The 13,387-nt window shown below is 37.9% G+C and overlaps 1 protein-coding gene across 2 annotated transcripts in view; it reads left to right on the top strand.

The window, feature by feature from the left end:
* The window catches only part of LOC126194579 (PAS domain-containing serine/threonine-protein kinase), a 246,348-nt gene that overhangs the window by 206,401 nt on the left and 26,560 nt on the right, over positions 1 to 13,387 (top strand). For both annotated transcript variants that reach the window (XM_049932777.1, XM_049932776.1), the window contains exon 18: positions 2,417 to 2,550. In XM_049932777.1, coding sequence (XP_049788734.1) covers positions 2,417 to 2,550 — 134 coding nt within the window. The remainder of the gene's footprint in view (positions 1 to 2,416; positions 2,551 to 13,387) is intronic.

Here is a 13,387-nt window from a genome sequence, read left to right on the forward strand (position 1 = left end):
TGAATACCTGGACTTTAGACAACTTTTCAGGTTTGGTGAGGAACAAAAACAGCAGGAAGTTATGTGCTGACAGTTAAACCATTCTACTTTACTTTTTTTTATCCAGTTTCAAAAAAATGTTACCATATATCGACTGAACCTCTTCTAGGCAAAGGTGATGTAACTGACTTATCCTGCAGCAATGAAAATACGTGTGATGCAAAAATTAAAACACTTACTTTTCAGAAGCACATTTAAAATGGTAAACAGAGCAGTTTTTCTGATTTCCAAAAGGGGCATGATGATTGGCCTTTGGGCCAACAGCAGAAGCATTTTCGAAGCAGCCAAGTTTGTAAACTGTTTGTGTCCCCCTGTGGTTAAAGTATACCATGCATACCAAAATGGTGTGACAGAAACAGATGCTGAGGCACTCTAGTGCACCGTGGGCAATACATGACATGGGTGTACAATTAATGTGGAGATGTGCACAGGTGAACAGATGTGCAACTGTAGAGCGACTGACCACCAAGTTGAACCAATGGGCTACCAGCAGTGTCTCCTTAATGGCTGTTCAACGGACGTTTCTGCATATCAGACACCTGATTCATACACCCATGGTGACTGCTGTTAAAGTGCAACGAACGCTGCGATTTGGACGACAGTACCACTGAGTGGCAACAGCTGATCTTTTTAGCTTTATTATGTTTTATGTTCCCTTAGACAGGTGGCACTTGGCCTGTGTGGTCCTCAAACAGTCGCTGGAAGGATCCAGGCTGGAGGAGGGAGTGTTATAGTCTGGGGAATGTTTGTCATTCTGGAAGGTACAATGGATCAACACAAGTATGCATCTATCCTTAGTGACTATATCAACGCCTACATGCAGTTTGTTTTTCCTTGACACTGTGGCATCTACCAGCAGGACAATGCAACCTGTTGCACAGCTCACAGTGTACGTGTGTGTTTTGAAGAGGAGGAGTTGACCACCTTACTCCCATGGCCTCGATTGTGGCTCTGCATCCCTGTTGGTAGGTTCCAGAATGTCATTGACACTTTTCCTGCATGTCCGCACTGCAAAAGTTGGTTATTCAGGATTTTGACCAGTGGTCACAGTGGGTTGGTGAATAATCCTGTGGAGTGCTGGGACTCTAATGAAATAATGAAACAGCATTCAACTAACAATAATTTATTGATGAAAGTTTTACAGTCCTTCCTTCTTCCTCATGGCGCTACCTAGCAGCAACCATGCTGAGTCTGCACTGCTTGAAAGCACGAGGTGACATGTCAGTGTTCAGCGAGGAACTTGCCGTGCACAGGTTTCAGAGCATTCCTTTACATGAAGCTTGCATCCCTATAGGTGTTCTTATGAATCTCGAAAGGAAGTGACTACATTTAGCCTCATTACTGTACCAATTTCTGTCTGTTGTGCAGTGTTGTCAAAGTGCTGAATCAGTCATTGCCTTCAGTCTTGCAAAGTTTGATGAAACTAGCTCCCAGTTTGTTCGTACTATGGGCCTCCCATGTTGACATTTGGTCACAACGCTGTTGTGTAACTAGCAGATGGTGCCCCACTTTACAATGTCTTCATCAGTTCTTAACAAAATTTTATTCTTGCACTTACTATTCTATGTGCAACAACAGATACCTTTTCTTGCCCCTGAAAGGCAAATGTCTAGGTTTGAGTCACAGTCTAACACACAGTTTTAATCAGCCTGCTCTTATTGATGACATGCTAGAGGAAATCCTGGGCCTTTGAATTACACTCTGAAAATAAACTGCAGCCTTCTAGTGCAATCAAATTTATTCTTCATCTTTATATTAAGTTGAGTAAGAGAGTGCAGCACTATTACTTTTTTTGAGTTTGTTTTATGTGATTCTCAGCACCAACAAATAGGGTTTTTAAGTACTTACATTATTGAAAAACAATGCTCCACAAATTTTGTTTTACTGACAACTTTTGCTAGTCAAATTTAGTGAGCATACTGTCACTTTATACAAACTACATAGCAAATGTGAAGGAAAACAGTCTTCCTTTGTACATGAAATTCATGTGGGTACAGTGTTGGAAGTGCTGAAAGTTAGTTCTTTATTTCTCAGTATGTTTCACTCTATAATACAGAAAAAATTAATGTAAACTGCCTTTCATCACAAAAGCCTTTGAACATAAAATAGGTAATGTTTTTATGAGGTTGTGCTGAATGAAGTACAAGTATCTTAATTTTGTGGAGACTTAATAGGGCTGATGAAATGCGCCATATGTTTGTCCATGCATACATCTCTCTCTCTCTCTCTCTCTCTCTCTCTCTCTCTCTCTCTCTCTCTCTCTCTCTCTCTCAAGTAGTTTGAATGACAATACATTGTTGATATATGCTTCTGTTTGTTTCGTTCATAACTTTTTAATCATAGAAAAGTTACATGCATATTTTACTCACATTTTTAGGTACGAAGGTCCAGAACTGGAAATGTGGTCTCTTGGTGTAACACTGTATGTTATGACATTTGGTGAAAACCCTTTTTTTGACGTTGAAGAAATTATGAAAGCAGAATTGCACCCACCTTCATCGGTTTCAGAAGGTAATTTACTGCAGTTCCTTAATTTCATCCAATTATTTCATATAATGACCCTGATGATAGCCACAATACTTCCAACTTTCAGAAGTATCATAACAGAAATCTGCTAACAATATTAAATGTGGTTACAATGAAATAGTGCATCATGAGTTCCTGCCTCATAGTCGTATGTTCAATAAAATATAATACCTGGAAGTTATGTGCTGTTTGCATGAAGCTATCTGAAGAAAACAGCCACTTGTTGAAATGGCAGTACAGTAAGGCTCCTGCACACATCTCAATGCCTGTTCGTGGTTTTTTTGGGCAAAAAAAGAAAACCCTTATGTTGTCTCGGCCACCGTATTTGCCGGACATTCCCTCCCTGCGACTTGTTTCAATTCCCGAGGCTGAAGAGAACCATGAAAGGATGTTGTTTTGCCACCATTGATGAGATAAAAACAGATCTGCTGAAGGAGCTGAACATGATGATAAAAAGTGAGTTCCAGATGTGCTTCCAAGATTTGAGAAAGTGCTCTCGCAAGTGTATTATATCTGAGGGCAATTACTTCGAAGAGGAAGTAGTTGATGTTTATGAGTAAATATTCTAGAAAAAAATCTTCCCATTACTTTTGTATCACGCCTCATATGTGGAGCTACTTTCTCTGATGATGCCTTTATTTTTCTAACAGCAGTAAAGTAAGTTAGTATGTTGATAAGGAAACAACAATCCAGGCTGCAGATGACAATAAAACTTTCAAGATATCTGAATAATTTTCAACAACATCCTATTATTACAACAGATGAATGTACTTTTGATTGCTAGAAGAACCATGGACATAAGAGGCAGTGATAAATGGTAGGAGATTGACACTAGGATGAGTGTGTTATTTATCAAGAATCCAAAACAATTTATTTTCTGATCTTTCTGTACATATCAAATATCCAGATAATAAATATTAATTTATTATTTATGATTAAATTTTGTTCAGATATCTTACTAGTATAAGTGCGTAATCATTTTGAAAGTTCACTAAAATCACCGTGAGAAGTGTTACCCTTGAAGTAAGTAAGTTGAAGCAAGTGCACTCGATGAAAAAAAGAGTTATTCCACTCAAATGGATGTAAGAATTAACCCATTTGAAGGATACTATCTCAAAGGATTTGAATGTCAATGTGGTTCCAGGCTCAAACCTATGGGAAGACTGGGCTCATAGCAAAGCTCAGAAACATTCTTTCAATAGAAGATAAACATTGTCAGAGCCAGGTTGGGTTTATTCTTACAGGTAAATGTGAATAGTTACAAAGATCTGGGTCGGGATATATGTGCTGCACTTCTTAAAGATGGCTGTTCATAAACTGAAATAATTTATAACCAAAGCAAGGGCTATTGGACGGTATACTATAGTGCTTTCAAGCAAATTCCACAAACCCAACCCCCATAGGTCTCCCCATTGGTTTTCTCATTGTGGCTGGGTACAGTGATCCCTATGAACGAACCCTTTGCTGTTGTTGATCAACGCCTCCAATCCATTGTCTGTAACCTCCCATCCTACATTCAAGACACTGCTTATTTCCTTCCCCACCTTTCCACAGTTCCTTTCCCATCACTGCCAGACTCTTTGTCAGCCACTGTGGATGCAGTGTATATATACCCTAACATCCCCCATTTCCACGGCCTTGCCAGCCATAGAAAACTATCTTTCCCAACTTACACTGAACTCACCGCCTCTTTCCTAATCCTCTTAGCCAATCACACCCTGGCCCACAATTATTTTCAAAGGCCAAATTTGTAAATAAATCTGTGGTACTGCCATGGATACTAACATGCCACCATCCTATGCCAACCTATTTATGACCCATCTGGAGGAATCCTTCACATCCAGTCAACACTTAAAGCCCCTTATCTGGCTCAGATTCATTGCTGACATTTTCATTATCTGGACCCATAGCAGGGACACCTATTGCCAAATCCGCTTTCCTGGTTGTTCTGAACTCTACGAGCCACCTTTTTAGATGTTTGATCTCCACCTCTCCGATGGCTTCTCAAATATATTTGTTCAAATCAAGCACACCAACCAACAGCACCACCTCTGCTTCCACAGCTGTTACTTGTTCCACATCAAAAAGTCTCTTACATACAACCTTGCCAGCCATGGATGCTGCATCTGTTTTATGAGTTGTCGAAATATGCTGATAACCTTCCCAGTGCCTTTGACACACAGTGTTGTATCCAGCTCATCCCATGTACAGATCTCCAATGCCATCTCCTCCTCTGACACCAGTAACCCTGTTAACCAGCCACCAATCAGCACTCCCGACTCAACCACTATCACTCTGGCCTTGAAAAGCTCAATCACATCCTCCACTAGCATTCAGCATCTCTCGTGCTCTGAGATGAGGAATATCCTTCCGAAAATCCTATCCACATCACCCAAAGTAGTGTTCCACCACCCATCCAACCTCAAGAGTATCTTTGCCCATCCCTGCTCCCAGCCCTGCATGCCATGGATCGTTTCGTTGTAGTCGACCCAGGTGCAAGACCTGTCCTGTACACATGTCCACCACCTCCTACCACAATCCAGTTACAGGTATCTTCTCCCCAATTAAAGGCGGGGCCACTTGTGAAAGCAGCCATGTTAAATATAAGATACAATGCAGTTACTCTACATCATTCTATGTGGGCGTGACAAGTAACCACTTGCACGAATAGCCACTGCCAAACTGTGACAAATCACAAACTTGATCCTCCAGCTGCCAAATGTACTACGCATCACAACACTAATGACTTCAATAGCTGCTTCACTACACAGGCCATTTGGTTATTCCCTTCTAGCACAAGTTTTTCTGAACTACTCAGGTGGAAATTCTCTCTCCAGCACATCCTGCACTCTTACAATACCCCTGCACTAAACCTTTGCTAACTAATTTCTCGCTACCTCACTGTACCCTTTCCCTTCTCTCTCTATCCACACCATACTTTCTTCTGTCCACACCATACTTTCTTCTGTCCACACCATACTTTCTTCTGTCCACACCATACTTTCTTCTGTCCACACCATACTTTCTTCTGTCCACACCATACTTTCTTCTGTCCACACCATACTTTCTTCTGTCCACACCATACTTTCTTCTGTCCACACCATACTTTCTTCTGTCCACACCATACTTTCTTCTGTCCACACCATACTTTCTTCTGTCCACACCATACTTTCTTCTGTCCACACCATACTTTCTTCTGTCCACACCATACTTTCTTCTGTCCACACCATACTTTCTTCTGTCCACACCATACTTTCTCCATACATATCATGTACAGCCTTCTCCCACCACTGCTCCCCGATCCCCACGCTCTCTTTCTACCCGTCTCCCTTACTCCCCCCTCCCCTCCTCCCCGTCTTCCTCACCACCACCACCTTCTTCTCCTTTCCTTCCTTCCATCTGCCCCCCACCCTGCCTCTCCTCAGTAACCTTTATATGCTGTTACCTTCTGAACTACCCCTTTTAATCTTCTTGTGCTGCCACTGACTCATTTGGTGAAAGACCTGCCTCACTCTAGCATCTGACCCGCTTCTTGTCTCGTGGCTCCTTACTGTACCTGCTCCCAACTTCCATCTATCCAGGCACCTACTTTCAATAATCTGTTTTAATAACTAGTCTTGCTGCTACCATCAGCATGTATGTTTGGGTGTCTGTGTGGTTATATGTGTCAGTGTGTGTACTTTTACTAGCAAAAGAGCAAGAACTTGAAAGCTAACATTAACTGTTTTCTATTACGTGTTTCTGTACACCACACACCAGTCCTTTATAGGTGAGTGATTGACTCCCTTATGTTACGTAATAACTGAAGAGTGTTTAACAGTGCATAGGTCAGAGAAGTTCTTAATAGAGAAGCTACTGTTAAACGTATCATGATACTCCAACAGCAAAATTATTGCAGTGAAAGGGGTGGTTATAGAGTTACGGAAACAGCTAGAATGATGATGCATGCACATGCCGATGTGCCATAATGTGTTGAAGCTGATTTTGTCATTTCAACCCCATGTATTTATAATGGGTTAGGATTTTATGAACCCAAGTCTACCTCCTTGTGACTTACTGACACCACAAGAAACCTATTATGATAGAACTGCATCTAATAGGATTTGGTTGCTGTACTAAACCTGTAAAACAAAGAAGATACAAGACACATCAAAGAAATGTGAAGGAAGTTTGACTGTCTGTGACATTGTGGAAGGTTGTTGTATTTGCTCAGTTGGAATAATACTTTAATCAGGCTGAGAAATATCATTTGCAATTAAAAGTAATTGTGGCTACCTCCCATCAAGAACTTGAGTCTGATACTGATGTTTTACGTGATTATTACAACGTCACTCTAATGGGATGTCATTGGAAAGAAAATAGGTGGATAGCAGTTAATGGACCAGTTTACGCTAAGAGATCCTATTAATTTTGAACAGTTTGTGAAGAATCGTGATCATGCAAGAATGTCAATGGAAGGATCCAATGGATCAATAAGAGAACTGAAAAAAATTGACACTGAGTTTCAGAAGATCTGTAAATGGCTTTAGAAAAGAAAGAACTACCAATGGTTTGGCTGATAAATTCTAGACTTCTAATTTATTTATTTTTCACAACACAAATTTGTCAATTATCACCCTTATTCCTGTGCCACATGCAGCCACTATTGTAACACTACTGGGAGTTGCTGCAAATGAAATCTTGAATCAATGTTCAGCTTTGTCATTTTAAGCACCATCTTAATGGTCTAAAGTTAAGCACTTCATAGTTGAAATAGAAAATTCAACAGCTATGTAACTTTTGATGGTTAAAGAAATAAGTACTGTGTGCAACTATAAATTAAACAACTCATAGAACTTTTGAGGGAGAAATGGGTCCCTTGTGACAATATCTGCCAAATAATAATAATAATAATAATAATAAACCCCATGGAGGCCCGGGAAAAGAATAGGCCTCCGGTATGTTCTGCCAGTCGTAAAAGGCGACGAAAAGAACAAACCACTAATGGGGCTAACCCCCCTTTTAGTGTGATTAGTTGGTTCAGGACAGAACTAAAGAAGCCTCGGACAAGCGCCGTCATAGTCGGGGACGACACTTGAACCCTATGCCTGCCCACAATGGTAACGACACTGCTAGCTAACTGGAAAATGATTTCAATCCAAATAGAGGTGTTTTTGCAGGATATGCTTCCTGCAACCACCCTAGAAGGAAAACAAAGACAGAGGATGAGATGGTCAGATGAAGTTAATCGACACCTCATGTTCTGTTATTACCAAGCAACAAACCTAGGAACAAACACAACTGGATACAGATCACAAGTATACACAACATTTATTACCAGATACCCAGAATTAAAATTTTTAACCGAACAACGACTAGCTGATCAGATCCGTGTAATAATCAAAAATAACAGGATACCCCAGTCAGAATTAGAAAACATCAAACAAGAAGTACAACAAATACTGGAACAAAATAATGTGCAATCAGAAGAAGAAGAAAATACAGTAATGGACTCAAACATCCCAGAGCAAACAAACAAAGAACAACACGCATCAATTAAACAATCAGAGGAAAACGAAATCTTAAGACAGCCACCAGAACAAGCACAAATAGAATACGAAGTGACACACATTTTAGATATAGAAGAAAAATTTCAGCTGACATTTATAGAATACAAAGACACAAATACACACATTAGACCATTCTTGCATAGACTGCCAAGTAACCCACAAGTCGAAACAACAATAAAAACTATCAACACAATCATACACAACAAAATAAATCAAAACACAACTATGGAAGAGTTAAAACTACTAGTTTATATAGGAGCACTCACTACACTAAATATACACACTAGGCAGAGATCAGAACCAACCAACACACAGAAGAAACCCACAAAACCAGCATGTCAACACAGGCTACAGATCAGAATAGAAAAACTGAGAAAAGACATCGGACAGCTAACACAATTTATAAGAAATGAAATGTCAGAAAAAAAAAACGAAAAAGGTTAGGTAAAATCTCACAACAAGAAGCGATAGAGCAATTAGATGAAAAGAAGCAGAAATTACAAGCATTGGCCAAACGACTTAGAAGATACAAAAAAAGTGAAAATAGAAGGAAACAAAACCAAACATTCAACACAAACCAAAAGAAATTTTACCAGACAATAGATAACGCACACATTAAAATAGACAACCCACCAAACATAACAGACATGGAACACTTCTGGAGCAACATGTGGTCAAACCCGGTACAACATAACAGGCATGCATGGTGGATACAAGCAGAAACAGACACATACAAGATGATACCACAAATGCCTGAAGTGATAATTTTGCAACATTAAGTCACCCAAGCAATTAATTCTACTCACAATTGGAAAGCACCTGGAAAAGATAAAATAGCAAATTTCTGGCTAAAGTAGTTCACCTCAACACATTCACATCTAACTAAATTATTTAACAGTTACATTGCAGACCCATACACATTCCCTGATACACTTACACATGGGATAACTTATCTGAAACCTAAAGATCAAGCAGACACAGCAAACCCAGCTAAATATCGCCCCATAACATGCCTACCAACAATATACAAAATATTAACTTCAGTCATTACACAGAAATTAATGACACATATAACACAGAACAAAATTATAAATGAAGAACAAAAGGGCTGTTGCAAAGGAGCACGAGGATGTAAAGAGCAACTGATAATAGAGGCAGAGGTGACATATCAAGCTAAAACTAAACAAAGGTCGCTACACTACGCATACATTGATTACCAAAAAGCTTTTGATAGTGTACCCCACTCATGGTTACTACAAATATTGGAAATATACAAAGTAGATCCTAAATTGATACAGTTCCTAAACATAGTAATGAAAAATTGGAAAACCACACTTAATATCCAAACAAATTCAAATAATATCACATCACAGCCAATGCAGATTAAGCATGGAATATACCAAGGAGATTCATTAAGTCCTTTCTGGTTCTGCCTTGCTCTGAACCCACTATCCAACATGCTAAATAATACAAATTATGAATACAATATTACTGGAACATACCCACACAAAATCACACATTTGCTATACATGGATGATCTAAAACTACTGGCAGCAACAAATCAACTACTCAACCAATTACTAAAGATAACAGAAGTATTCAGCAATGATATAAATATGGCTTTTGGAACAGACAAATGTAAGAAAAATAGCATAGTCAAGGGAAAACACACTAAACAAGAAGATTACATATTGGATAACCACAGCGACTGCATAGAAGAAATGGAAAAAACAGATGCCTATAAATATCTAGGATACAGACAAAAAATAGGAATAGGTAATACAAATATTAAAGAAGAACTAAAAGAAAAATATAGACAAAGACTAACAAAAATACTGAAAACAGAATTGACAGCAAGAAACAAGACAAAAGCTATAAATACTTATGCTATACCAATATTGACCTACTCATTTGGAGTAGTGAAATGGAGTAACACAGACCTAGAATCACTCAATACACTTACACGATCACACTGCCACAAATATAGAATACATCACATACATACAGCAACAGAAAGATTCACATTAAGCAGAAAGGAAGGAGAAAGGGGATTTATCGATATAAAAAACCTACATTATGGACAGGTAGACAATTTAAGAAAATTCTTTCTAGAACGAGCAGAAACTAGCAAAACACACAAAGCAATCACTCATATAAATACATCGGCTACACCACTGCAATTTCATAACCACTTCTACAACCCTTGAGATCACATAACATCAACAGATACGAAGAAAGTAAATTGGAAAAAGAAAACACTACATGGCAAGCACCCGTATCATCTAACACAGCCACACATCGATCAAGACGCATCCAACACATGGCTAAGAAAAGGCAATATATACAGTGAGACGGAAGGATTCATGATTGCAATACAGGATCAAACAATAAACACCAGATATTACAGCAAGCATATTATTAAAGATCCCAATACCACAACAGATAAATGCAGACTTTGCAAACAACAAATAGAAACAGTAGATCACATCATAAGTGGATGAACAATACTAGCAAATACAGAATACCCCAGAATACATGACAATGTAGCAAAAATAATACATCAACAGCTTGCCTTACAACATAAGCTTATAAAACAACACGTTCCCACATACAAGTATGCACCACAAAATGTACTGGAGAATGATGAATACAAATTATACTGGAACAGAAGCATTATAACAGATCAAACAACACCACATAACAAACCTGACATCATACTCACCAATAAAAAGTAGAAATTAACACAACTAATCGAAATATCCATACCCAATACAACAAATATACAAAAGAAAACAGGAGAAAAAATTGAAAAATACATCGAACTGGCTGAGGAAGTCGAAGACATGTGGCATCAGGATAAAGTTGACGTCATACCAATTATACTGTCAACTACAGGAGTCATACCACACAATATTCACCAGTACATCAATGCAATACAGCTACATCCAAACTTATATACAGGTATACAACTACAGAAATCGATAATTATTGATACATGTTCAATTACCCGAAAGTTCCTAAATGCAATATAACATATACCGTACAGTTAAAAGGTAGTCACACTTGATCAAGGTCCATGTCACTTTCCATTTTTGACCAGACATAACGTCTGAGAAAAGAAAGAAATAATAATAATAATAATAATAATAATAATAATAATAATAATAATAATAATAAACAAGCACAAATAGAACACGAAGTGACACAGATGCTAGATATAGAAGAAAAATTTCAGCTAACATATATAGAATACAAAGACACAAATACAGACATTAGACCATTCTTGCATAGACCACCAAATAACCCACAAGTCGAAACAACAATAAAAACTATCAACACAATCATACACAACAAAATAAATGAAAACACAACTATGGAAGAGTTACAACTACTGGTTTATATAGGAGCACTCACTACACTAAATATACACACTAGACAGAGATCAGAACCAACCAACACACAGAAGAAACCCACAAAACCAGCATGGCAACACAGGCTACAGATCAGAATAGAAAAACTGAGAAAAGACATCGGACAGCTAACACAATTTATAAGAAATGAAATCTCGGAAAAAAAACGAAAAAGGTTAGGTAAAATCTCACAACAAGAAGCGACAGAGCAATTAGACGAAAAGAAGCAGAAATTACAAGCATTAGCCAAACGACTCAGAAGATACAAAAAAAAGTGAAAATAGAAGGAAACAAAACCAAACATTCAACACAAACCAAAAGAAATTTTACCAGACAATAGATAACACACACATTAAAATAAACAATCCACCAAACATAACAGACATGGAACACTTCTGGAGCAACATATGGTCAAACCCGGTACAACATAACAGGCATGCACGGTGGATACAAACAGAAACAGACACATACAAGATGATACCACAAATGCCTGAAGTGATAATTTTGCAACATGAAGTCACACAAGCAATTAATTCTACTCACAATTGGAAAGCCCCTGGAAATGATAAAATAGCAAATTTCTGGTTAAAGAAGTTCACCTCAACACATTCACATCTAACTAAATTATTTAACAGTTACATTGCAGACCCATACACATTCCCTGATACACTTACACATGGAATAACTTATCTGAAACCTAAAGATCAAGCAGACACAGCGAACCCAGCTAAATATCGCCCCATAACATGCCTACCAACAATATACAAAATATTAACTTCAATCATTAAACAGAAATTAATGACACATACAACACAGAACAAAATTATAAATGAAGAACAAAAAGGCTGTTGCAAAGGAGCACGAGGATATAAAGAGCAACTGATAATAGATGCAGAGGTGACATATCAAGCTAAAACTAAACAAAGGTCGCTACACTACGCATACATTGATTACCAAAAAGCTTTTGATAGTGTACCCCACTCATGGTTACTACAAATATTGGAAATATACAAAATAGATCCTAAATTGATACAGTTCCTAAACATAGTAATGAAAAATTGGAAAACCACACTTAATATCCAAACAAATTCAAATAATATCAGATCACAGCCAATACAGATTAAGCGTGGAATATACCAAGGAGACTCATTAAGTCCTTTCTGGTTCTGCCTTGCTCTGAACCCACTATCCAACATGCTAAATAATACAAATTATGGATACAATATTACTGGAACATACCCACACAAAATCACACATTTGCTATACATGGATGATCTAAAACTACTGGCAGCAACAAATCAACAACTCAACCAATTACTAAAGATAACAGAAGTATTCAGCAATGATATAAGTATGGCTTTTGGAACAGACAAATGTAAGAAAAATAGCATAGTCAAGGGAAAACACACTAAACAAGAAGATTACATATTGGATAACCACAGCGACTGCATAGAAGCGATGGAAAAAACGGATGCCTATAAATATCTAGGATACAGACAAAAAATAGGAATAGATAATACAAATATTAAAGAAGAACTAAAAGAAAAATATAGACAAAGACTAACAAAAATACTGAAAACAGAATTGTCAGCAAGAAACAAGACAAAAGCTATAAATACTTATGCCATACCAATATTGACCTACTCATTTGGAGTAGTGAAATGGAGTAACACAGACCTAGAAGCACTCAATACACTTACACGCTCACAATGCCACAAATATAGAATACATCACATACATTCAGCAACAGAAAGATTCACATTAAGCAGAAAGGAAGGAGGAAGGGGATTTATCGATATAAAAAACCTACATTATGGACAGGTAGACAATTTAAGAAAATTCTTTATAGAACGAGCAGAAACT

Source organism: Schistocerca nitens, chromosome 1 (genome assembly GCF_023898315.1).
Source record: "Schistocerca nitens isolate TAMUIC-IGC-003100 chromosome 1, iqSchNite1.1, whole genome shotgun sequence".
NCBI lineage: Eukaryota > Metazoa > Arthropoda > Insecta > Orthoptera > Acrididae > Schistocerca > Schistocerca nitens.